This window comes from Tiliqua scincoides, chromosome 3, assembly GCF_035046505.1.
Source record: "Tiliqua scincoides isolate rTilSci1 chromosome 3, rTilSci1.hap2, whole genome shotgun sequence".
Classification (NCBI taxonomy): domain Eukaryota; kingdom Metazoa; phylum Chordata; class Lepidosauria; order Squamata; family Scincidae; genus Tiliqua; species Tiliqua scincoides.
Window position 1 is genome coordinate 150,854,517 of NC_089823.1, and position 27,097 is coordinate 150,881,613.

At 41.4% G+C, this 27,097-nt stretch overlaps 1 protein-coding gene across 2 annotated transcripts; it reads left to right on the plus strand.

The window, feature by feature from the left end:
• Nucleotides 1-352: 352 nt before the first annotated feature.
• On the plus strand, nucleotides 353-26,011 carry SIRT1 (sirtuin 1). Of its 2 annotated transcripts, XM_066622024.1 has the most exons (9): nucleotides 353-671; nucleotides 4,415-4,540; nucleotides 6,143-6,384; nucleotides 6,811-6,963; nucleotides 10,596-10,743; nucleotides 14,432-14,511; nucleotides 17,761-17,947; nucleotides 18,755-19,330; nucleotides 23,995-26,011. In XM_066622024.1, exons 3-9 carry the CDS (start codon nucleotides 6,172-6,174, stop codon nucleotides 24,312-24,314), a joined length of 1,677 nt encoding a protein of 558 aa, XP_066478121.1. In that variant the 5' UTR covers nucleotides 353-671; nucleotides 4,415-4,540; nucleotides 6,143-6,171; the 3' UTR covers nucleotides 24,315-26,011. The 2 variants fall into 2 exon arrangements, with proteins under 2 accessions (XP_066478121.1, XP_066478120.1); XM_066622023.1 differs by lacking the exon at nucleotides 353-671 and having other exon boundaries at nucleotides 4,448-4,528.
• Nucleotides 26,012-27,097: the final 1,086 nt, after the last annotated feature.

The following is a 27,097-nucleotide window of genomic DNA, read 5'->3' on the forward strand; positions in this document are numbered from 1 at the left end:
GACCCGGTTTGTTGTTGTTGCGGCCTTCTGCTGGGCGGGTGCCCGCGTGGGCGTCGGCGGGGTCACGTGCCGCGTTTAAATCTCTCTCTGAGGGGGGAGGGAGGACTGTCTTTGCTGTCTCGCGGAGGCGCCGCTGGCTGGCCGAACGGGGGGAGGGGGAGGGAGCGGTTGCTCCTGCTCCAAGATGGCGGACGAGGAGACGCCACTCCTCCAGCCCCGGAGCGGCGGCCGCAGCGACGACAACGCCGCCGCGGCGAGCGCCACGGAGAGCCCGGAGCCCGCCCTCAAGCGCCAGCGCCGGGGCTCCGCTGACAGCGCCGAGCCGCTGCGTGCGGCCGCCGAGGGAGCCGGCGGCGAGGCGGGGACGGCGCCCCTCTCGGGAAGCGCCGCCGAGGAGGCTCGGCGGGAGGGGGCGGGCGCCGCCGCCGTCCCGGACGAGGCTGTGGGAGCGGCAGAGGAGCGCTGGAGCGGCGCGGACAGCGGGCCGAGGCGCCGGGGCCCGGCTCGGAAGAGGTCGCCGCCTCCGCCGCTGTCCCAGCCGCCGCCGCGGCCGAGCCAGGGGGAGGGAGCGGAGGCGGCGCCCGCCGGAGACGCACCGCAGACAGCCATTGGCTGCGGGCCGGCGCAGTGTTCAAACGGCGCTGCTGCGGTGGAGGCGGCTCCGCAACCCGGTAAGAAGCCGCCGCAGGAGCAGGGGCGGGAGGGAGACCACGGGCGGGGCGGAGCCGCAGCGGCGCTTGCTCTCCGGGGACGGCCTGCAGTGACAGCGCCGCGTCCCCTTCCTTCTGTGTCTGCCTGTCTGCCTGCAGTCCCGGAGCGGTGATGTCGCTTGGCGCACGAGCCTGTGCGCAGGGCGGCCAGATGCAGTGACGGGCAGGGCGCCTGTAGAGAAGCCTTGGAAGGGTTCGGGTGGCAGCACCTGCCAAAATGCCCGCTTCTGTGTGGTGGCTCATGGCACAGGCGCTCTGTTCCCCGTTGTATCTGGTCGCCCTGCCTGTGCATGACTACTCAGGAGTAAGTTCCATAGTGTTCAGTGGGGCTTTCTCCCAGGGAAGTGTGGATAGGATTGCGGCCTAACAGCTCAACTTTCCACACTTTCCTGGGAGGATGCCCCATTGACTCTAATGGGACTTCCTTCTGAGTGGACAAGCATAGGATTGGGCTGTCAATTCGCTGACCCTAATGGGAGAACAAGGGCCATATGCGATCCGAATTTCTAGCGCTAATGTAGCTGTGCCAGTGGGGTATGTGCCGCATTCTGCCATTGGGGGGGGGCAGTCATGGAGGTCTCCTCAAGGTAAGGAAATGTTTGTTTGGTTACCTAATGGCTGCACTGCAGCTGCATCGGTGCTAGAAAGTTGGATCAGACTGGGCCCTGAGATGCATGCCCCAACTAACTGCTTAAGATCTGGGGAAACTCTTCCCTGCAGCTTTAAATGTTCAGTTTCAAATCATGACTGTTCCATCTCATGCACCTGTTATGGGACAGGAGAGAGAGAGAGAGAGAGATGGGGGGGTTACAGTTTGGACTTTTGTATTTTTTACTAGAATGTAAGCCTGTCTTTGAGGTATCTTCTTAAGCAAGTACCTTTAGGATGGCATCCTTGATCAACAGACTGCATCTGTGGAGGAGAAGCTGGGGTAGCTCAGCAGCTAAGAGAATCTGGTTTGTATCTAGTGGTTCCCCCAGCAGGGAGATAATAATATCTAACAGGGAGATGGTATGTGGTATGGAGATAATATTTACCTTTCAGGATGGCTATAAGGATATCAAAAGAATTGCTGTGAAGGGATTTGCATACTCAAAGTGCTATATAAGTGTTACGGACTATTATTTAATCTGGGGGACCATACTGTAATCGATTTCAAGCAAACATAATATGCTTGGGTGCTAATTGATAGCAAGTCCCACTTAATTCAGCTGAGCTTACTCCCTGGTAAATGTACATGGAAGAACCACTGCCATAAACTAGATAAATCACTCTTCTTACAGTGGGGTTGTCATGGTTACAGTTGCTACAGTGTTTAAGAAGGATGGACTGCTTTTACTTTCACCACAGCTGTAATTTGAAACACTTTGGAGTAAGCCCACAATGACTTCAGTGGAACTTATTTCTGAGTAAACATATGTTAGAAGTAGTTTAAAAGTTTGAGAGCAAACTAGAGATCTGAAGTCATATTAATAATTTGCAGGCATAGAGCTAGTTGATAGTTACTCCAAAGTAATCAGTGCAGAACCCAGAGATGCACATTTGTGAATGGGCTGTGTGTGTGTGTTATCTTAAATAGGCCTGTTTCCCAGGCCTTTCTATCTTGCCCTAATAAAATAATAGATGGTACAGTTACTTAGATTAGTCTTTCAACAGCCTGATGCTATGCATCCCTTCAGAAGTACATTCTATTAAGTTAGTAGGACTTATTTTTAAGTAAGCCTTTATTCACCAGAGCTATGAATGAAGTAGAGTGTTTGGCTGGTCTATAGTAGAAAGAGTGTATTCTAGGCATAGAGAAGTAAAATACAAAATTACATTCTTGTTTCCATATTAAACATAGCCTCAGTAACAGTTGAACTACCATTCTTTGCTGATCGAGTGAAAACTATTGATCATTATCTGGTTTTAAACTGGAGGGCCCACTGTAAAATGTGCCTAATGTCTTATGGAAAGCTCCTGCTTCTGATTTTTATTTATGTTGCATTAACTTATAAAGGGGGTCTGCACACGTGAATAAACTGCTGTAGAATTTTGGATGGATGACAGAGTATAAATATTTTAATATACGTTGGTTTAATATACATTGGCTCTGAAAATCTTCATTTCCTAGAACAGAAGTGTCAAACAATGAGTCAGATGTGGCCAAATGCGGGCCCCGGAAGCAATTTATCTGGCCCCTGTTTTAATTGGGCTCTCCTAGTGTGATAATTGGTCTCTCTCATATCTTGAAAATATAAACAAGATTTGCATGTTTTATCTTTTGTCATTTACAGATAATGAGTTTCTGTGTGAGAAAGTGCTTATTTTTGATAATCATCTGCTTAATGATGTCACTTCTAGCCCTCAGCAGGCACCATGAATGCTAACTTTGGCCCTCTGTATGAGATGAGTTTGATATCCCTGTCCTAGAAAGATGTCTTACCTTTAGCATTCTTCTGGAATACCCACGTGCATGCCAATGTGATCTTGCTCTGTTTTACTCTCATTCAATCTAGCCATCTGTACCCTTGTATTTAGCAAATGTTTATGTAACAAAAAAAGTAATTTATGCTTAAAACAGAGATGGAATTTTTTTCTCAACTTTTAATACCACCACTATATTATGGGGAATTGATAGGATTCAATTTCCAAGTACACAGGTTATATTAGTGAACAAGTGCAGTGAGAACGGTATCTTTTAATGATTCTATTGGATAATTGGCATCATTACCTCTAATGGCTGCCTGAAAAGCAGAAGTTCAGCCTGTAGTTGGTACAGGTATAGGAGACCTGTGTGGGGAAGAGGTAAAGTGAAAATTTTGGCAGATAAAATCTCTCACTTCTGCAACACTCAGGGGTGTCAAACCCGTTTCATACCAAGGGCCAAACAGCATTCATGGTGCCTGCTGAGGACCAGAAGTGATGTCATTAGGCAGGAAATGATGTCATTAATCAGGTCATAACCAAAATAAGCACTTTTTCTCACTAAGGAGAAAAAGCATTAGCTGCAAATGACAGAAGAGAAAATACACAAAACTTGATTATATTTCAAGTTATTGGAGAGCCCAATTTTCATGTGGGCTGTCCTTATAGCATTAACTCCTCAGCACTGCTCAGCAGCTGAGAGTCTGAGGGCCGGATAAAAAGCCTCTGCGGGCTGCATCCAGCCCCCGGGCCTTATGTTTGATACCACTACACTATAACATGACAAGATGCTCCTGCAAAACTTTGGCGTACTATACAACTGTTCGAGATACAAGAGTTTGTCTTTTGTAGCATCTGGATTTTCCCCAACATTGCCTGTAATGTCTGCAGGTGTATTAGCACCTCTGGAAATGTGCTTCTGAACACAATCTCCATGTTTTCTCAAGTCATTTAGTTTTCATAAGACTACTTGCATGTCCTACCTTGCAAATATCTCAAGGGGAATATGTTGTGCTTCTGTGATGAAACTAGTGATATTGAGGTTCTTTCTCAAATTTTAGAACTGCAATTTGCTTGTGAACTTGTACTTGTTAACTTATACTTGAAATGTACTTGTTAAAAAAAATGGGTCACCAGTTTATTAAAATTTACATAAACAATTATTGAATGTTCCTGCATGACAAAAATTCAGTTTAAAAAGAAATTTATTTCTCTTTGTAAGTGAAGTACAGTTTAATTTGCTCTAAATATGAAGACAGTACTTTTATCTGACAACTGTTTTCCTTCTGTTTTTTCAGATGTCTTTTTTAGTGATGAAATTATTGCAAATGGCTTCCATTCCTGTGAAAGTGATGAAGATGATAGAGCCTCTCATGCAAGCTCTAGTGATTGGACTCCAAGGCCACGTATAGGTAGAAATTTAGGTGTTGCTTCTTCTGTCATTATACTTGATTATCTTTGAGACTCCTGCCCACCTTTGGTTTTCCTCCTTTTTGTTCCTGCTTGAGGCACATCTAGGTGCCTGTGATGTCTTATATTAGTGTGACACTGTGGTTGTAATACAATGCTTATATGGCAGGAGTTGTGATTGTGCCCATTTGAGCAGCTGAATGCTTCTAGACTTCCTTGGCATGGAACTTTGGAGCTCTTATAGATACTTTTTCATTCCTTTAAGTCCAGGATAATTGCCTGAAGTAGAACAATGTACAGGGGAGCCCCTTGTATCCATGAATCCCATATCTGTGGATTCACTTATCTGATGATGTAGGCGCCCTCTGGAGGTGAGGGGAGCTGTGTTATCCTCACCTCCGGAGGGTCTTCCAAGCCCCACAGAGGCCCCGTGCATGTGTCCACCTGCAGCCTCTGGGTTTCAGGATGGCCATTTAGGCCAAAAAATGTTACTTCTGTTTTTTTCCATAAAACCGGAAATTGCATTTTTATGACTTTTAAAAGACATTAGGAGGGCAGGAGAAAACATAAAAATGTTATTTCTAGTTTTACAAAACATCTGTGGGGCCTCTGTGTGCAGCTCCCCTTGTTCCCTCATTATCTGCAGTTTCAGCTACCACACAGGAATGGAACCTGGATAAATGTGTATGCCTGTATTACATTCATTGCTTCTTTTTGAAGATTTTTCATTGTATAAATACAGCCACTAAGGGTGTGCTTTTGAAGGTGGAGATTAGCACAAGGTGAGAGGAGCTTCTTAACCCTAGTTTTTGGTTTGTTTTTCCATTGAAAATTGCACACAAAAATATCAGTGAGGCAAAGAGTCTCCTTATTCTTGCCTTTGCATTCAGATGACATCACAATGCAATTCAAAAGACAGGTTGTAAGGAATAAAAGTGTATTCATGGAATAATTGTATTTAACATAGCTCAATAAACAGGCAGTTAGTTGACAGGCTTTCAGATCATTAATAGAAAAAGGGTTTTACCAACTGCGGCACTGAAAAATAAGTACATCCGCTGAGATACACTATTCGCCTGCAAAATCAAAACTCTGCATTTGGCAATTATTGTAAGCCAACCTAGGATGCTGGATAAATATTACAGAGTGGGTTGGAAACTCCTCTAACATATCAGCCTCTGTTGTGTAAAAGCATAATGTGGCACAGAAATTAATGTAGGCATATGACAGAGGGAGAGTGTGGAGAGATTTGGATAGACACTATCCTAAAGACATCCCTGCCACCTCAGAGCAATCTATGTTATAGAAGTCTATATACTTAATATGCAGTAGTAAACTATTAGTGAGATTAATACCAAAATATGATCCTGTGAAGAAAACCTGCTATATTGGTTCCTCACAAGATATCCTACTTGTAATGTTTGTTCATGCTTTTCCATTTGCAGTACAGTACATTTCAACGTGTTTTTCAGATTATTGTGTTTTGAAACTAAACCAGCTCTGCTGAAAATGTGACAAGAGGGTGTAATTCCAAAAGTTTTTACTATGGAATTCTCTCATTCAAACTGAGCATGCCATGTCAGCCAGATTATAGTTACTTTATTTTTTATTAACAGGTCCATACACTTTTGTCCAACAACATCTCATGATAGGCACAGATCCACGTGCAATTTTGAAAGATTTGTTGCCAGAAACAATTCCTCCCCCTGAACTGGATGATATGACTTTATGGCAAATTGTCATTAACATTCTGTCAGAACCACCTAAAAGAAAAAAGCGAAAAGACATTAATACTATAGAGGATGCTGTAAAACTTCTACAAGAGTGCAAAAAAATAATTGTCTTGACTGGAGCTGGGGTATGTACTTATTAGAATAAACTGAGTTCTGAATTATTTTGATGCAGCTATGTATGTAATCTAGATGGACTGCTCTATATTGTGTTAATATTAATGAAATATCTGCCCAGAAGCAACCCTATCTTAGCTAGTAGGGACTGATTATTTGTTTAGCCTCCAAGCCCACACATTATTAAAATACTCACACCATGCTCCATAGGATACATATTTCAGCTTGCACTACCTACAGATGCAGTCCTAATTTCCTCACATGCACCTTTTTCAAAAGAAATGTAACTTTTTTCCAAATGAATACAAACTACGCAGTTGGACTATATGACTAAACATTATATTTTATAACATGTTGCCTTAATGTCCAAAATTATTAGCGAGAAGCACAAGCACATGTGAATATACTGTTATTTACTGTGGTGCAATTTATTTCAGGTATCTGTTTCTTGTGGAATTCCTGACTTCCGATCAAGAGATGGTATCTATGCACGCCTTGCAGTAGATTTCCCAGATCTTCCTGATCCTCAAGCAATGTTTGACATTGAATACTTTAGGAAAGATCCAAGACCATTTTTTAAGTTTGCAAAGGTGCTATTTTTCTCTTTATTATACTGGAAAGCAGACATTTATAAACTGCCTGCAAATGTACTGTATCTTACCTTCCCTGTGTCCTGAACACAAGCCCAGGAGTTTGTGCTTCAGAAGGGGCACACTGTGGTGCACCACTGGCATATCCCAAATAATGACAGGCAGGTGTGTCAGAGTAGTGGTCAGAGATGTATATTTTCTATAGCCATAGATGTCTTTTATCTGATATGATGTAAAGGAACTAAATTAAGAAACTAATTGTATAGAAAACAGGACAGTGTTGCATCTCATATCACTAGTTAAATCTAGGTGCTGCGGCACTAGTCTTGTACATCTTAATGTTTTAATTAGTATGACACCACAGATTTCTATTTCAAATTTTTTTTTTGTGAGGAACATACCGCAAGTACTCATGGTTATATCTGTGTCATGCATATTTCTAAGTGGCTATTAAGGAATTGACTGAGCTGGACAAGGTAGCATGACAGGAAGCTGTTGCTGTATCTGATATGAAAATAAAGTATTAGATAGCATATAAGCTGTTAGATCTGCGATTTTCAACCTTTTTCATCTCATGGCACACAAGGTGCTAAAATTGTGAAGGCACACTCTCAGTTTTTTGACAGTTGACAAGATACACTGCACTGCTGGTGAGGGGCTCATGTCTTCCAATGGCTCTGCTAATAAACAACCCTCTGGGGGAGGCACACCTATGGACCATTTGCGTCACACCAGTTGAAAGTCAGTATGGTAGAAGAACCTAAATTAGCACAATAATTCCAAAACATTTCTACCCCAGTCCCTATTCATGGTTACTTGGAAGTATCTCCCATTGAAATGGTGGGACTTATTCCTAAATTAAGTGTGTGTGAGATTGCAGCCTTAGCTGATGAATGTGGAATTCAGATGGCAGTAAGACCTTTCTCTTAGAAAAGGTTTCTTCATCTCCACTGCTATGTAGTATTCACAGCTTAATTTTCTTATAAGTAGGCATATATGTAATTGTTTTTATAGTTGAGGCTTGGGGAGCTTTGCAGAGGGGCCTGCAGACTCCCCACATCCTCTGGAGGACCAGTGCTGCCAGGAGTAAGTGAAAAAGCCCCTTTGGCCCCAGCAGTGGCACAAGTGTGGCAACCATGTTGCTGCCATCGCCCTGCTCCTTAAAGGGCAGAGAGCACATTCACCTTCCTGAAACTTTCTTCTAATGAACATCAATACTACTATCTTTTTGGATTAAGTTTCAACTTCTTGGTTGATATCCAGTCGATCACCATGTCCACTGACTCCTTGGGATCAAATGACATAGTAAAATAGAGCTGGATGTTTTCCATGAACTGGCGATGCCTCGGCCCAAATTTCTTGCTGACCTCCCTAGCAGTTTCATGCAGCGATTCTGTATGCTTTTCAACAAGAAGTAGCTTTTGAGGTCCCAGCAGGGTGCCATGACATGGTAGTAAGCAATAACCTCCAATCATCACCCCCTATGTCTGCCCTCTAGGAACAGAACCATTCTAACAGTTGCAACCCTGAAAGGCAGTCTAGAAGAATACCATGGTTGATATTAGTTCTATGGAACCTCTCAGCAACACTCAACAGAGATGCATGTCCCTTACCTTATGCCCACTATAGGTCATCAACAAGAGCAATCAAGACAGTTTCAGTCCTGAAACCACTTCAGAAGCCAGACAGAAATGGGTCAGGCTAATCTATTTGGGAGCCAGATCTGGTGCCCTGGAATTATCATTCTGGGTGGTGTGGCAGTGGCGAAGCCTTGCTACTCTGCCCCCCCCCCCGCCACTCTTCATTGTGCCTGATCATCACAGAGCCTTAGGCCAGGCTATTTCCCCTTGGAAATAGAGATGCAGTGCCTTCTGGTTGATCTGCAGCAGATGCCCCCTCCCGGAACAAGAATCCCAATTTACAACAGTTTGGAGACCGCTGATCTATTTCATTCAAGATGAATTGGAGTCAAATCACCACTGCATACTTGGAGATCTTGCCTAAAAAGAAGACATTAGAAAGAGGTGTGGGTAGAGATCTGGGCCAGGCTTTATATATAATGCTCTCTCTAATGCCTCCTTCAAAACAGCATTTAGTCCTCCCTGAGGGATTCACAGCCCTCCTCCACCAACTGAGCTGCCTCCCTTTGGGCAGCTTTTATCAGGCAAGAGCTCAGGTGGACATTCCCATACTTCCTAAGATATTATTCACATCACAAGTTGAAAAATATCCAATGCAGCAGGGCACAGTGCTTGGGGCACCTCTCTTGGTACTACAAATAACTCACAGTCTAAGTTGTTTTGAATATGAGCAACTTTATCGAGAAAGTGCTGAGAAAATAGATCAAGGTGGGCTACTTAGGCTGTGCCTTGATTCCCTAGGGAGCAGTATGTTACAGTGAGCCTGCGGTTTGGCATAGTTCCCCGACCTGCATGGACTAGATACAGTGGTGGCAAAGTTTACTTTGTCACCATCACTGCAACAAAGTAGGGTCAAAATGGCTTATGGTCTGTGCCAGGTTGGATTCATTGCAAGTTGTCCTCAATTGCTACTCTAGTCGCTTCAAGATGTTGTATGGCCATCAACTATGTGGAAAATAATAGAGCTGCTCAAGCTCCACTGAACTGGAGAGGTCATTTTGGAACAACTGTGTCAGCCACCCAGATCATTTCCTTATTCCAGAAGTCAACCAGAGCTTTGATAGAGTTCTTTGTCTTGGCAGTTGGGACATCCCTAAGAGCTGTCAGGAAACTGAGCAGGTCTATCAGTCTCTTGGCATTAACCACTTTAACTGGTCCTGCAAAGATTAGATTAGAACCTAAACCTAATAAGACAGTGATGTGTATGAAGACAGAGTTGTCACAAACACCCCCATCATTTTCATCCCACCCAGCAAAAACCAGATCCAAGGTGTGCCCTGCTATGTGAACAAGATGCTGTATTAATTGATATGGGCCCATGATGGCCATGAGATACTCCTACTGGGGTGACCTTGCCACAAACATTGAAATCCCCCAAGATGGCAACTTGTGGGGAGCTCAGTGCCACCTCTGAGACCAGTCCTACCTGATCAGAGATTGCTATACAATGGGATTGTCAGTACACCAGACACTCCTGACTCAAGGATCTACCATCAGGTGCAGATGTTCTAGGATTGCTGGATGGGGATAGAATCACAACAGATCACTGCAACTACCCCCACCCAACTAGGTCTTCTGTATGACCCAGAGGACAAAGATGGGCACAATTAACGCCTCCTACTTCATCAATCTAGGTCATTGTGACAAATAAGTAGGTCAGCCTGCTAATCTGAGATCTTGTATTGTTGGGGTCTTACCATTCATCAGCCTGGGGGTATGTTGCAAGGACATGCAGGATAAACCAGACTGGAAAAAGGACCTGCAGAGAGGGTGTGTGTGTGGATAGACATATCTTAACCTTCTTTCTGCCATTACAACCTGTCCAGCTTTCACTATCATATCTACCTCTACCCATCACTCGTTATTGGAGCCCCCCCCAAATTCCATTCTTCTCTCAATAGCAAATATGGCTGAATTTTAAACAAAAATGAAATGTGGCAATCGTAAAGTTAATGTATGTTGTAATGAGTTTGTTTGTTTCTAATTCTGCAGGAAATATATCCTGGACAGTTTCAACCATCTCTCTGTCATAAATTTATAGCTTTGATGGACAAAGAAAGAAAACTGCTTCGCAATTATACTCAGAACATAGATACATTGGAACAAGTTGCCGGAATTCAAAGGATAATCCAATGTCACGGTCAGTCAAACTTAAGTTCTATTCTAGATCTAGGAATTATGTTGATGTGCAGGATAGCTGGTACAATGAACTTTGCAGAGTTTCTAACTCTGACCACTTGTTTAATTCCTTGAGAATATGGATTCAATATGTTGAATTGATACCATATATATACTGTATATACCAGATTAGGTTTTAGTTCCCTGACAATAAGTCCTGTTATAGAGCTTCTTCATAGTATTGTCAATTTTTATCTAATATAGCAAAAGCTGATGGTCTCTAGACTTATGGAGATAAAAGAAAAATTTTCAGAGATTTTACCCAAAGTTCAGCAAGAAGGAAACCTACTCTCATCTTCCAGGGCTCTGACCAATAAGTGGAAAAAACTGGAGTGACTGACAAGTATTTGGCACTTTATTAATATAATTAAGGGCCCAATCCTGTTCATTTTCCAGTGCTGATGCAGCTCAGAGGTAAGAGAGCAAATGTTCCCTTACCTTGAATAGGTCTCCATGATCCGCCCACGCCCAAATAGCTGCATCAGCACTGGAAAGTTGAATATAAGTCTAGGATTTGACTTTCTTGAAGTTGTATAACCTCCTCAATGTATTCTTTTTTAAAAAAAAAAATTAAAGTTTATATCCCTTCCCACTTTGGAGCAGTTCAAGGCAGCTAACAGTATAAAATTAAAAAACAATAAGACCTCTAAAACAAAGCAGGCATCTGATGTCTACATCTACCTCCTTTTTCTGGTTTTCCCTCAAGAGGGCAGTTAGCATTAAATGGCCCCTTGAGAAGTGGGAGGAAGAAGCTCATAATTCAGTAGAAGCAGAGCAGGTACCTGGTGTCTTTGCCTGCCTCTTTCTCCCCTGGTTCCTTTGTCCTACCCACTGTACAATTTCTGACTATCAGTCTGTAACACTGAAAGAAATGAAGCCATACTTAGAACACATACAAAGCTTCAAAAAATGTCAGAATAGGAGAGGACAAACTGAGCACAAGTCCTTTTTGAGACCATATTTCACTTACTGCTATGTTACCATCTCTCATTTATTACTACTGTATCTAATAGCAAACTTTGATACTTTCCCTTTCAGTAGAGCAGTGAGAAGTATATTTGAGTACTGGGATGGGACTCCTCAGAAAAAAGCAAGTCTGTAAATGAGGCACAGGAACCTTCCATGGCTAAATGAAAATGGAACTTTCTCCATTTCCTAAGCCAGCCAGCTTAAAATGTGTGTGACTTCTCTAATGAACCAAAGTTTGGCCTACCCTTAGAGGCCTCTGGAACCAGAGGCCTCCTGTCATCAGCACAATTCAAAATGCCGCCAGATTGATGATGGGTCATGTTCTCCTGGGATGAGTTCAGCATCATATATATGTGCAGAAAAATGTGCAAAGAAAAAACATTTGGCAACCGGACTCTTTCAGATGCAAAGAGGAGTAGAGCTCCTAACCATTATGGAATGGTGTGTGTGTGTGAAAATAGGGTTGGGGAACCTATATGGAGGTATCTGTGTATCTCAAATTCTTCCATACAGCATAAGGAGAGGAAGAAATGTCTCATTCCATACACTGTACCACTCCAAGTCTAGATGGGTAGCTTTTTGCTCGTGCTATAGGCCAGGGTTTCTCAAACTGTGGTTCAGGAGTCAGGACCCACTTGGTAGGTCATGACCTGATTGTTGGTGGGTTGTGAAGCTGAAACTGACAGAGAGGGAAACTGAGCCACATTATGTGTTTACTCATGAGTAGAGAAACATGCCTTGATCCATTGGAAAGGACAGGTTGAGAGGAATCCACTAGAATGGTCCTGATGCGATGAAAGCAGCCCCCCCCAAAATACTTGAGAATGAAGTCCCTCCCTCCAAGCTGGCAAATGTATTGAACCCTATGAAAAGTGAAATTAAGCTACACAGTTGTGTTTACTCATGAGTAAGCAAATGTGCCTTGGCTCATGTTTAAGGCAAAGGGGGATGTAAGGCTACCAGAATGTTCCCTATCTAATCAAAGTGGAGCTCAGCAAATGCTCCAGAAGGCATCCACCCCCAACCCCCCCCCCACACACACACACTGAAAAGGTTAAAAACAGAGGCTTGAGGTGGTAAGGTGAATTTTTTTTTTCTTTTTTAGACTTGTAAAGCTAGGTAGATCCTGATAGTGTATCATTTGAAACAGTGGATTCTGGTACTAATAGGTTTGGGAACCATTACTTTTTTTGGAAAGGGTTTTTTCCCCCAGACTCTTCTCCCGACCCCAGTGGAGCCTCATTTCCTCTCCTCATCACTCTGGGGTTTTAATGCTATTTCAAGGGAAGCTTTGAATCTCAGCCCAAACAAAAAGCATGTTGGATTTAAAGCTGGTTTCATTCCAAATTTCACCAAACTGGTTTAAATATAAGAACTTATATTGAACTGGGCACTGGGTAGGTCTGAAAATCTTACTGAATTTTTTTTTTTGGGGGGGGGGAGGAGTTGAGATTAGTACAGGCAGACTACAGAATAATAATAATACTAATAATAATAATAAAACTTTATTTCTATCCCGCCCTTCTCCCCAAAGGGACCCAGGGCGGCTACAGAAAGAATTCACTTGGTAGAACAGGGGTGGGTTCCCCATTTCATTTCCCCTTATTTATTTGTTTTACTTAAATTATTTATAATTCATTTTAATTTGCTTGATGATATCACTTCCAGCCATCACTTCTGGTGGATTCTGAACAGACTGTCATTCTCAAATATGGGTGCTGGTGCTGCAAGTTTGAGAACCACTGCTATGGGCTAATTGTGCTTTAGTATTAGATTTCTGAAGTTTGGAGGTTGGTGAGCAGGAATTGGAACTAAGCCCACAGCTTAGAAATCCTATTATATGTCAGAAATTGTCCAGTTGTATCTCTCTCATATGTATATTTTATTGTGAGCCCTTTTCTGTTAGTGTAGCTCAGAACAATGCATAACCACCCATCACACTACTTTGGAGTGCAGCCTAATCCTATTCATGTTTAGTTAGAAGTAAGTCTTGCCGATATCCACAGGACTGACACTCATATAAGGATATATTTGCTTTTACAAGGTAGTGAAGTGGCCCAGTTCAGATGTCTCGTGTACTTGTGGTTTTACCCTGCTTCTACATGGTCTCCTAGCTTTGGATATGCATGCTCCTGTTTTATGTAAGAGGGAAGGAAGAATGGTGTTCCAATGCTGGCTTAAAATAAACCAATATTTGCCATTGTATCCAAACCCAGAAAATCCTGACATTCTCTGTGTGATATCTGAATTGGCCTAATGAGCCTAACTGCACAATCCTATGCATTTCTACTCAGAAGTTCCATTGTGTTCAATGAGATTTAATCCCAGGAGAGTGTGGATAGGATTGTAGACTAAGAAGAGTTACAAAGAAATGTTGGGAATGTGGTGCTCTTGCCTTTTACTCCCTTTTCTAGTGTTCCTATTAAGACTATAACGTTGTAAATAAGAATCACTTTATGGGGAAAGAAAGCTACTGATGAAACTCATTCAATAAATAACAATGAGTTTTATCAGCGAGCTGAAACATGTTGAAGGCATCTGTAACTTTATGTTTTCAAATTCTCTGGTGAATAAGTTCTCTGACTTAGTATTTGAATTAATATAACATTTGTTATGGTCTGACTTTGGCATGTGCAACTATATATCTCACTACTTCCCGGTTGTTTGGTGTTGTTTCCCAGGTTCCTTTGCAACAGCTTCTTGCCTCATCTGTAAATACAAGGTTGATTGTGAAGCTATTCGAGGCGACATTTTTAATCAGGTAAGAACACTAATCTTTAAGGATGCTGTGGGAAAGAGAGAAACAAAGAGAAACTGTCAAGTAAATGTAACAAAAAGTCTTCCTAAAATTCTACCTTCACTGAAAAATTATTGGACAAAATCTTTTGTTGTTCTTGCAACCTAAATAGAAGGTTAATGTTCACTGAGCTTCCTTGTTATAGCAAAATGAGCTGTAGCAGTTCAATTACCATATACAGTGAACCACAATATAACCTCAATATAAAGTTCCTTTAGGAACTTATTGATAAGTTCTTAAAGGAAGGGGAGATGTTCCTTAGAGCTGCAGGTAAAAAATAAACCATCTACCTAAACTACAACACATAATCTTTTAAAAGTCAAGAAATGTATGCCTTAAATCAGGGCCACGCAAATCTGGCCCAAGGGCTGCATCCGGTGTTTGGGCGGATCTGTATGCTTGATAAGCAGACCTTTCGGTTCCGTGTGGGTGCAGCGTGAAGTCTGCCTGGATGTTCTGTTGCACAGCCTTCTGGGATACTGGACAGACAACACGACTGCCCAGAGCATCCCTGTCCTTCGAATGAGGGAACTTTGTGCAACGCCCGGGCACAGCGCTCAGATGCAGTCCAGACAGGGACTGTATTCCGAGCACACAGCGATCGTGAGTTTGAGCACAGTTACCTTAAACTGACCCTGAAAACATGGGTAGACTTATACACAGGTCAATAAAGCTTCTGCTTGGTGAGGTGGGGGGGACCAGGCTGAGAAGCAGGATGCAGGGGGGCGGATTTATAAAAAACATAGTCATTTTACTTTCCAGTAATTGTTCTGAGGTAGCAACAGAAAGCAAACAAAAAATGGAATCATTTTATCTTCTCCAAACAGCGTTAGGTGAACATGCTTATGGGAATTGTAGTCTTTATGAGAGCTGCTATTATGGAAGTACTGTAGTGTACTGTATTTCTCACAAAGCCTACAACTCCCATAAGTCCCTTCATCTCTTTTCCTGTTTGAAGAAGAAGGTAAAATGGCTCTTTTTTTCTTTTTGTCTTTCTCTTGCTGCCTCAGAAGCACCCTATGCTGCCCTAATTAGAATTGCAGGCTTCCCACTTCTATTTATTAGCGTTGTTATTAAATAGAACCCCCCCAGCCTCTATTTAATAGCGTTGACTGTGATGGGGTGGTGGATGTCATGAGCAGGTGCCCCTAAGAATAAGTAACTTAAGGGAAAAGAGGTGACTTGGAAAGGCTAAGATGTAAAGAATGAAGTGTCAGTAGGGGTGGTGTCATGGTGATGACATCCTGGGTTCTTTCTGCTAATGACTAAGTTTAAAAAGGCGGTGTTTGGACTTAACCGTGTTTGGTGGCAGCGAGAACCCAAGTTTTATGGTATCTCCAGCTGTTTCCACAGATGGGTAAATCAGAATCCCCACTTTTTTCACTTGGGCAGCAGTGGGATGGGGAACCACTATCCTGGTATCACCACTGTATCGCCACTTGCCTTAAGGGAGAGTACATAATTTCCCACAGCCCTGGGGGAGTTGCAACTCCCAGGGTTGGGAAACACTGTCCTAGAACAACTGATCTTACCTCCACTGCCGTATCTTCCTTGGCTCACAACAAGCAGCACAACTTGTCCCTCCCAAGCCTGCCCAGCATATCCTATCTGATGGAGCTCACGCCCATAACAAATACTACTCCGTACATAACCCCAATACCCCCACCCCAATCACCTCTGAAAAAAACAGAGAAGAAAAAAAGAAAATGGATAGGGTTATTCTGTTCTACACATGGCTAAGCTCTGTGCCAGTCAACCCTCTACAGTGCCCAATCCACAACCTAGCAATGCCCCTATAACTGGGTCAGGGTTGTGAGCAATGGTGGGCCCTTACCCTTCACCCACAGGCAGGGGTTTCCAAAGTGTGCATCATGACACCTTAGGGCAGTGTATCTCAAACTGTGGGTGGGACGGTCTAGGTAGGTTGTGAGCCAATTTCAGGTGGGTTTTATTCATTTCAGTTTTATTTTTAATATATTAGGCTTGATGCTACCACGGTATGTGACTGCAGTAGGGGAACAGTTTCAGATCTGTACTTCTAGCAGGCTACTTTAATGCTTTTAATAATGATAGACAATGGAACTTTCTCCCAGGTAAGTGTGAATAGGATTGCAGCCTTTGGGATGTTTGGAGGATTTTTTAAACAGATCAGCAACTACTTGGGAGGGTTATTCTTTATTTTAAATACATTTTTAAACTTAAACTTTTTGTGAACTTTTGTTTTGATTTTGTTGTATTGGAGGTGTGAAAAATTTCTCTACTTGATGATGTCACTTCCAACCATGATATCACTGGCATCACTTCCAGTGGGTTCCAATAGATTGTCTTTCTAAAAAGTAGGTCCAGGTGCTAAAAAGTTTGAGAACCAATGCCTAAGGGCATCGCAGCACATTCAAAGGGGTGCCTTATGTTTTCAGTGGCCCCTCCTACCTGTTCTCCTGGGTGCCGCTGCCTTGGATCTCATGTGATCCAACATGGCGGTACACAGCTGAGCCAGGAAGAAGAGGCTGCAGGGGCACCATGACCCTGGTAAGTTTGGGAGCCACTGTCTCCAGGGACTACATAAGGGGATTATATCCCTTTGTTGTTGCCCTTTTGGGGTGACCTGAACCATGGGGGTGCCTGAAGAAATACTCCCCACGCAGAAGTTGTTCAGTCCAGGGGATGTTGCTTTCTTATCAGACATCACGCTCTGCTGTTCCACGCTGCTTCTACCACCCAAAATTGCTGGTGCTGTTACCACTTTTCTTCTTCCCCTGGTAACAATGGCAACAGGTTGGAGAAGGACCTGGCACAAAGCTCTGGATTCTTGTTCTCTCCTCTCCTGCCAGCTTGCAGAGGGCTAATGTTGGAGCCTGTTACTATTGTCAGTGCTGAATGCTATTGTTTGTGCTGCTTTCTAGATAAGCCTCCAGAGCTAAGAACCAAGAGCCTTTTGGCTTCCTGCCTTGTGTGCCCCCAGAAGGCATAGGTTCAGAGCTTGGAGTGCTCCTTGAACCAGCATTATTCTAAGCCACTTTAAATTCACTGAAGAAAAGCACAAAATAATTTAAAAAAAAAAAGAATATACCAATCTTGTATAAATTTGCTATCCTACATATTTAATAATCGCTTGCAGTTTATGAATTGACAAAATGACTTGTATGGCCATCTTATGGAAGCAAAATGCTAAAATGAAATATAACTGAAATGAATACAACTTTCTCTATGCAGGTTGTTCCTAGATGTCCCAGGTGTCCACCTGATGAGCCACTTGCCATTATGAAGCCAGAAATAGTTTTCTTTGGTGAAAATCTACCTGAGCAGTTTCATAGGGCCATGAAATATGACAAAGATGAGGCTGATCTTCTTATTGTTATTGGGTCTTCACTTAAAGTAAGACCAGTCGCACTGATTCCAAGTAAGTGTTGATTAATCTCTTATCAATGATAAGGGGATGGAGGGGTGGAAGTAGATTTATTTTTTTTTAAATTTGTATGTAACATTTTTTAAACTGCCATGTGATATGATGTCAGGAGGCAGATGAATATAGAGAGCTTCTTAGATTTGTCAGATCTACAGATACAAATGTATATTTTTATCTAGTATGCTGAGTTCTCAAAACTTGTTCCTACCCCCCCCCAAAAAAAATTACAAATGTGCACGTACTCCCCAATATTATAGCTATTGATTTTTATTAAGATTATGTAGGCTGTTGGAGATAAAGAACACTCACATTTGTTTCCATGCTTGTTAGTTACAGTAAAAATAATTACAATAATGCTAATAATGAGTACTCCTGCAACAGTCATTACATATAGTATGCACTGATTCGCAGTAGACTAGTCAATATAAACTTGATCTTCCTGTCCACTTGTCTCATTCAGAATGGGAGTGGGATGCTCTCCATGTGGCATGGGGGGAGGGAGAGGATGGGCAGCCAGATGCAGCTGTGAGAGTTAGAGATGAGCAGGTAACTCACTTGCATAACAATATTTTACTTCTTCAGAGCTTTGTGACCTCCTTCCAAGCTGCTCACAGCCCCCTTAGGGGTTGCAACACATGTTTTGAGAACCCCTGTTGTAAGTAGAATATGAAAACTAGAATTCTAGGTCAGGCTTCATATCATATAGTTACAAATAATGCTTAAAATTGGTTAACAGGCTTATAAATGACAGTTAAATGCATTAAATATTTGTGTTTAACACCTTTTTTTAAAAATATGTAGGTTCCATCCCCCATGAAGTGCCTCAGATTCTAATTAATAGGGAGCCATTGCCTCATCTACACTTCGATGTGGAGCTTCTTGGTGACTGTGACGTCATTATCAATGAATTATGTCATAGATTAGGTGGTGAATATACAAAACTTTGTAATAGTTCAATCAAACTTGCAGAAATAACTGAAAAACCTCTACGACAGCACAAAGAATTTGAAATACATTCAGCTGAGTTGCCACCAACTCCTCTAAATATTTCTGAGTATTCTAGTTCACCTGACAGAATTGCACCACAAGATTCTCAAGTGGCACACTCAGAGCTTTCTTCAGAATATAAAGCAGAAAATTCTGATGCTGCTTGGGAGTCTAAGGAGAACTGTGGAGAGGAGAAATCACAGGAAGTTCAAAACTCTTTAGAAAGTGCTGAAAAGCTTCCTGACCAGTTGGAAAACCCAGAAAATGTGAAAGAAAATGGATCTAACCAAGGAGGAAACAAAGAGAGAAGTGAAAGAACATCAGTTGAAACACTAAGAAAATGTTGGATTAACAGATGTGCAAAAGAGCAGATTAGCAAGCGACTTGATGGTAAGTCCTAATGAATTTGTAGATCCCATGAAACAATTCTAAGCATTATGGGTCCTTAATTTGAAAGTATTAAAATATAAGCTGTATGTAGAAGACATCAATAAATACAGAACAGCATTTTGCAACATCATTATTTTAGAGTTGGAATCCTCAGCAAAAATACAGTGAGTTCTTGTTATCTGCTAGGGTTAGATTCCTGGAAAACCTTGTGGATACCAAATTAGTGGATATCGACTCATTGAGCCTGTGGAAAATGGCGTTAGGTTTCAGGGGACGCTCTTCACCATAAACTCCATGAAATTTATGAATCTATATTTTAACTTGAAGTCTGCTGGGTGATAGCAAGAGCTCATCAACATCTCCAAAAACTGATGCTTTCTCTTCTGTGCTGGCTGTCCCTCAATGTGTTGAAAGTAGTGAGGATGGTGATTTATCTGTGCTGGCTATCCCTCAACTCACTGAAGGTTGCTGGCCTAACAAGGAGACCTTAGAATTCAGTAGTAGGGAGGGGGTTGCTTCACCCATCCTCCTTGACAACTTCCCTGGGCAACTTCCCTGGGCTTGCCGCAGCCCCAGAGCAGATCTCACATAGCCTTTCAGAGACCTCTCATCATTGATAGGTTTGTGAAGTGTCAGCCAGAGTCCCCAAGATGGTGGGGCAAGTCTGGAAATGACGATACTCCATGGGCCAATACCAGTGCCCTTTTGATGCAGAAAATTCACCCAGTCCAGACAAATTTGGGATATTTTCCAATCTTGTCCCTGCCTGCATGCTTGTAGCTGCACTGAGTCCCTGAGTGCACATCTTGTATTCACAGATAACAAGTAGGTGGAAATTCTTAGCCTCTCAGAGAAGTGAATTTGCAGGTAGTGAATTCATATATAAAGAGAACTGATTGTATGTCCGTTCATGTCAGTAAAACTTATTGGTAGTACCTGTGTTGGGCCCATAGGATGGGATGTGGAACAAGCAGAATGATACCTTTGACTGAACCAGCTAGTCAATTTCACTTGCGAGGTGATATGAAGGCAATATGATAGAATCTGAACTGAATTAACTACCTGTGTTGAGCCCTGCTGGATTAGGTCAGAGGCATATCTCATTCAGCATCCTGTTTTCCACAGTGGTCAGCCAGATACCACAATTTGGAGCTGCAGTGCAGGCATACCCCTCTCCAGTTGTTGCCTGCTATGTAGTGCATCCCCACACTGCTTTTCATACTGGCTTTCAAGGGACATGCATTTGCACACTCCTTTTTATCTGTTTTTGTGCTGTGTTTGTGCACATTAGTGTGAATATGGGTTCCAAAGAACAGAAGGTGAGAGAACTTTCTGGAAGAGTGGAAAAAAGGTGAAATGAAAGAGAATTGCTCATAGTTTGGAACATAAAGCTTGAGGTGCTAACGCATATTGAATAGATGCTAACACATAATGACTATGGTGAAAGAGAAAAAGATTTCTTGCTTTAGGTTAATCAAAATGTATTGTGAACACGATCCATTTATCAAGAGAACAAATTATAGCAAGAGCTCAGAATGTGGTTGGTGGTGATAAGCTTACAAAAGTTACATGTGGGAGACATGAAATTTGTGGAAAGCTTCTTTTCTCTGTCTAATTCCTTTGCTTTATTGATATGTAAATTGTTCTATTTTATCATGCCACATAACTCTTTCCTTATTGTATTAGGCATTTTTCTGTGTACTTGGAATGGCTTTGGAATTAGCTAGAATTTTTTTCCACTGAAATTTAATAATGGTATTTATGATCTGGATTTTTGCTATAAGGGATGTACTAGCTTATCTGGAAGTAAATCATGCTGAATGAATTGGGACACTTCTGAGTAAGCATGAATAGAATTGAGCTATTTATTTGTTCAGTGAAACATCCTGTTTTATTCAGTCTTTGCCACACTAAGTTATTGAAGTGCATTAGGGGCTATTTCAGATATTCTGACCAAGGGGCAATAAAAATACTGTTTCTGTGTCTCCTTTGAAAAGGAAAATGTGTATCTCTCGACAAGTAGATACATATTCCAGCCTTATTCTATTCATGTAAATAACCCACTTTGTGACTTTTTGTTGAAACACAGTGTATAAATATTCTCCATCATATCTCCCCACAAGGAATACACATCTTTTCTCTCCCTTTACTGGCAAGCTTGGTGAAAGAAGCAAAAAAGGAAAAGTCTAAGGATTGGAAATTAGATTCACATGTTCCAGTTTTCTCTGGAGGGAATATCTGAGCAAACAATAGTTTAGACATTATGGAAAGCTATCATTTGCTCAAACCAGGAAGGGAGGCTGAATGCACAAGGGAAGAGGGAGCATGTGATCCCAAGGCTTGTTTCTAATCTTCCAAACCAGTGATCTTCAACCTTTGTCACTTCATGACCCCTCCCCCCCATTTTTAAAAAGCACGAGTCTGGCGACCCACCTTGTGGCAGCTGACCCTGCCACTTCCAACATGTACTCTTGCACCCATTCAGCTCAGGGCCACCTTCTGTGCCGCCTGGCATCGCAGACGGCAGCTGTGGCTGGGATTGCGGTGGCAGCCCGTTCCCTTAAGAAGCTGCTTTTCTTGCTCTTCTGGACAGCAGCGGCTTCTCTTGCAACAAGGTAGCTACCCACTTTGTCCATTGCCACCCAGCATCTGCCCAGCCTGAAATGAAGCCTGCAGCTATGGCAGCCAGTCCCTCGCCTTCCAGGTTGCAGTAATTCCGTCCCAGGCCACCCAGCTCTCGCAAGTGTGCTGGCACCATTCTGGGCGCTCCACAGACTCCTCCTGCCATTGTAAAAAAAGTGAGAGTGAAACTGCTAGGACCCTCCAGATGAGGCTTCATAATCCCATTGGGGTCATGCCCACAGGTTGAATGAAGATCACTGTTCCAAACTATGGTTTGAAAGATTGAACAAACCCAAATTGTAAGTCACTCATCCTTCAGTTATGATGCATGCTTTAGATTTGAACATCCAAAATAACCCATTGTTGCAAGAAAAACCTGGAAAGAATTTAGAACAATTGTCACTTGTCCCTCAACTAGTGAGGCCTACATTTCAGTGCCAAGCTTTTTGTATGAAGTAGTTTTCAATATGAATTTGTGTGATTTTTCTTCAGAACATCACATTCTTCTCTGCAATGGTATGTAGAAAACAACTGTTTCTATGGTGAGCTACTATGAATGACTCTTCATGTGGTGGCTGTAGTGTGTTGCCACCACTCTTAAGCTTCTGTTTTTGCTTGCCACGTTTATATTACCTGCATTGTGAATTTTATTTAGATACTTATATTTTTTAAGATAATGTTAGTTTCTAAAGCAGGTTACATAAAAACAATCAATAATAACATAGCCATAATAAAACCATCAATCACAGCAGAACAACTAAAAAACTTGGGGGGAATAAAAAGGTCTAGTTGGTGTTGAAAAGATAGCAGTATTGGCACCAAATGGTTGTCTCGAGGGAAAGCATTATGCAGAGGGAAAAGGACTTATCACAGGCCTCCATCTGAATTACCTTGGGATGTTGGGGGAACCTCTTATAAGCATATTAATATTTGAACAGGCTTATGAAGAGTGTTAAAATAGAACAGTATATTTCCTCTTTTAGGCTGCAATCCTATTCACACTTACCTGGGAGTAAGCCCCATTGACTATAATGGGACTTACTTCTGAGTATACATGCATAAGATTGGGTATTTAGAGTATCTGGTAGTATCTTGGAGATAAAATGTGACTAAATTCAAAATCTTAGTCAAATGCATGGATTAGGAGAATATATTTTCATCTACGCGTATATGTAGTGTGTAAGGCTTGCCTCCATTTCATGAATTCTACATGTCTCTTATTCTAGTCTGCAATTTCACAGCCCATCAAAAATGGTCTTGTAGTCAATTAGCTTTTAATATGAGTTTAGAGTAAAATCTACTATGGTTGTATTTGATACAGTCACTAGCACATACGTATATGTGAAGAAAAACAAGGTATATGTTTGGTAATAGGAGTTGAAAGTTGCAATCCTATACACACTTACCTGGGAGTAAGCTCCATTGAACTCAGTGGGACTTGCTTCTGATGTGCCTAGGATTGCACTGTTTACTTTATAATTATATAAACAGGCGTAATTACTGTTAAAGTTTATCTTTTTGTTTCTTCACCAAGTTTTTGGACCATAGTCACCAATAATCAGCATGGATGGGAGATACTCCTTTAGATCAGTATTAAAAGAATGCATTTTCAGTGAGGCGTTCTTGAAGGTTTATGGTTTAAAGTTAATGTTTTCATATGTTTTCAGCCTTTCATATGAGGCTGAATTCAGAAAAGCATTTACCATACAATGAGCTGCTAAGGGAGATTCTGTACATGTAAAATTAAAAGGTAACTTTAAAATTATCTTATAAAGATGCTATAGAACACTCTTAGGGAAGAAATAGAAGGTGGACTGAAGGAAGGATATGCTTACTGCAGCATCATGTTGTAGAAACCCTTTCCATTGAATCCTAGTATAACCTTTTCACAAATCTCTCTGAGTTACTGGGCCTTCACTTGCAGTTATTTCCTGAATTGGAGATGGCAGAGTACAAAATGTAACTGAAAGAGCTCAAAATCTTATTGTGTATTCCTTTGATTATAAATACTGAAATAATTCTTTCTGATCAATATGTTTCAGGTACTCAATACTTGTTTTTACCACCAAATCGTTATATTTTCCATGGTGCTGAGGTGTACTCAGATTCTGAAGATGATGTCATATCTTCCAGCTCTTGTGGAAGTAGCAGTGATAGTGGGTCCTGTCATAGTCCAAGTTTAGACATAGAGGATGAAAGTGAAATTGAAGAATTCTACAATGGCATTGAAGAAGATGATGCTGCTGATCGAGAAGAGGATAATGGATTTGGAGAAGATGGAATTGAACTTCAAGAATCTGTAGATGAGTCAGTTTCTGTAAATGAGGCTGTAGGACTTGACTGTTCAGTGGACAAATTGTAGAGTGGTTGCAGACTGACTGGTTTCAGGAACTTTTCCACCAGCATTAGCAGTTTTGGCATGTCAGAATGAATGTGTACTTAGAGCAAGGAAAAAAGGATGTAATGTTTATAAACTAGAGTAGATTTTCATGCATAGTTTTCTAACTTTTCCAATCAAATTCTATAAAGGCATACTCAACACTACTCTTTTGTGTTTTGAATTTGAAAAAGGTACTAAGTATCTTTTTACTGTCACTGCATTCACTCTTAATTTCATTGGTGTGAGCTCTATGTATATATACAGTATTTTTGCTTAACAAATTTCAACCTATTTTATTTTTGAACAGTTGAAAAAGCCATTGGAATGTTAATATAATATAAAGGGAACAGCTAATCTAGACCAAAGAATGGTATTTTCCACACCTCTCTTGCTTTGTAATGCTTTATTTAAAACCTGCTTATGTTTCTCTTAACTGTTACTGCATAGTCTGTTTAAACACTGGTATTTCCCAAAAGTTACAATGGCAGCTATTTTTATTTGTATTTTCAAACATTACTCTTCATGATAAGATGCATGTGAGTATATTGAAAGTTAATTAGGGGGCATATTGAGCACCTGAAAGTCCCCGACAATTTAGTTAACTAGAAATTACTTTAAAAGTCACGCAACTTCCTGTGGGTATGTAATAGTACCTGACAAAACTGTAGCAAGAAAGTGCTTAATTAAATAAGAAATCATCAGGCTTGTTTTGGTTTGACACATAATGGATGCATGGGGCAGGAAGTTAGTATACTAAAACAGTGTACAGAAAGAAGTTTATACACTGCCAAGTTGTGAATACGCAAATATACTGAAGGCTTGTAAATAAATCTGAATAAGGAAACAAATCCTACCCAAATGCAAAAGTGCTTCTATACTTTTCAGTTCCATAAGGAGCTACTTAAGCTTCCAATATGATACATAAAATGCAATTTAGCATAATTTTAAAAATATGCGGCTTGAGGACTTACTACTTTGGAGATTTTAACACCACTTTTTGGTACACAGTGTTATTCAAAAAGCAGCTGTTGACTTTGGCTGTCTTAACATAAATCTCAGTTTTCCAGAGATAGATTTGTTTCCATCCTTCACAATTGTTTCTTAATTGTGTATTAAATAGTAAGTTTGCATTTGTTCTTGAAACCACTTTTCATCTGTGTCCCAGGAGAGTTGTAGCAGTTGTCACTCACCTACACTGCTTTAATATTTATTCCGTTTTGAAATATGTATAGTAGCTGTCCTTTAAAGCAATTATTGCATCTGTAACACAGCATAACAAAGTGTTAAGAATGGCCTTCTGTGTTCATCTAAAAATATTGGCATGTTTTCTTATGGTCCAAGTTCTAAATTACAGAATTTATTGGGCTACACTAAAGAATGCAATATGATTAGCATTGCTTGCATGTTAAAATGTATTTGTGCTATAGGAGATATTTTAAATTGAAAGATTTTGTTTTTAAATTATTTTTACAGTGTGAATTGTTTTCTGCTTTTATATTGTATATAGTGTCTTTTATGTAACCAATTGGCAAATGTTTTGTAGAAGATGGTTTTAAAATGACTGGCTCTCTTCCTGCAACTTTTGAAATACAAAACCAGTGTTTTATACTCATACAGTCTGTTTTAAAGTCTATTAAATTGTCATTTAACTTTTGGTTTCTCTTAAGAATGTGTGTATAAAGCCTCTAACTCTTCTCATTGAAAGTTGTTGTTTTGCCAGTAGATATAAAAATGAATTGATATTGTGGTGCTTCCCTATCACCTTTGTCCAGTTAGGATTTCTACTTATGTAAATGGTGAACTGGTAATCAGGAATGTATCAAGGGCAAGCAAAGCAGGGAATGGTCTGCCCTGACTGCCTGCTGTAAGTGAGTACCAGAGTGCCTGTCCCATCAAATGCCAAGGTGGCTTTCCTGGGGGCGGGGGGGGGGAATCTCAAGGTGGAGGCCAGGTCTTACAGCATGGCATTGAGAAGCCAAGGGTGGGCTAGTGGGAGCAGTCCAACCCCAGTACCAGTGGTGCTAGGTATGCTACTGCTGGTAATTAACGTGAATGAACATCCCTCCAATTAAGAACATTCAAGTGATTGCCCTAAAAGTTGGAACTTAGATTGGCAAGCTACGATTTTAGCTCTAAAAATAAAGCAGGGCATAAAAGAGAGTGCGCATGTGAGGAAGAGCTTCATGTGAGCCTGTATGTTGAAACATCTAACTGTAGATAAATGAGGTTCTCTTACACCTATACACAGCCTTGGTGCTTTCCATTCCTCTTCAAAGTAAACTTTTCTTATCTGTTCTGTGTGTCTTGAAAGAGGGGAGTGGCAGTGGTGGCCGCAGCATCAGAACATGCTACAGCCCTTTGGAAAACACTATTCTGCCATAGTTCTCTTGATGAAGCAAGCCCTTAGTGTGTACTGATGCCTCATGGCCTTGGCTGTCCTCTGTAGTATTGAACTACAGATCCTTGACCCAGAATATCTCCCATGTTTCACCTGAACAACTTGCCAGCTGGAGATGATTGCAATACCTGAATAATTACTTTAAAGTCCTCTCCACATGATGGTCCATGAACTTGAAGTGTAAAGAAAGTGGGGTATGTATTCCACTGGCACTGCTTTTTATTTTCTAAAGCAGTGGTTCCTAACCTTTAGGAGCCCATGTACTACTGAGGCAGAAATGGGAATAGTTGTGTACCACATGCAATGCTGGCTGTGGGTGGTCTCCATCCTCTTTGGTGGTCCATGGGGAAGTATCTCCCAAGAGAGC

What these genes read in the sequence shown, in the direction of transcription:
- SIRT1 (XM_066622024.1), top strand. Translation starts at nt 6,172, where the DNA reads ATGATAGGCACAGATCCACGTGCAATTTTGAAAGATTTGTTGCCAGAA. An exon ending in TTGTCTTGACTGGAGCTGGG is followed by an intron (nt 6,385 to 6,810) that starts GTATGTACTTAT and finishes AATTTATTTCAG; the next exon opens with GTATCTGTTTCTTGTGGAAT. An exon ending in ACCAGTCGCACTGATTCCAA is followed by an intron (nt 17,948 to 18,754) that starts GTAAGTGTTGAT and finishes AAAAATATGTAG; the next exon opens with GTTCCATCCCCCATGAAGTG.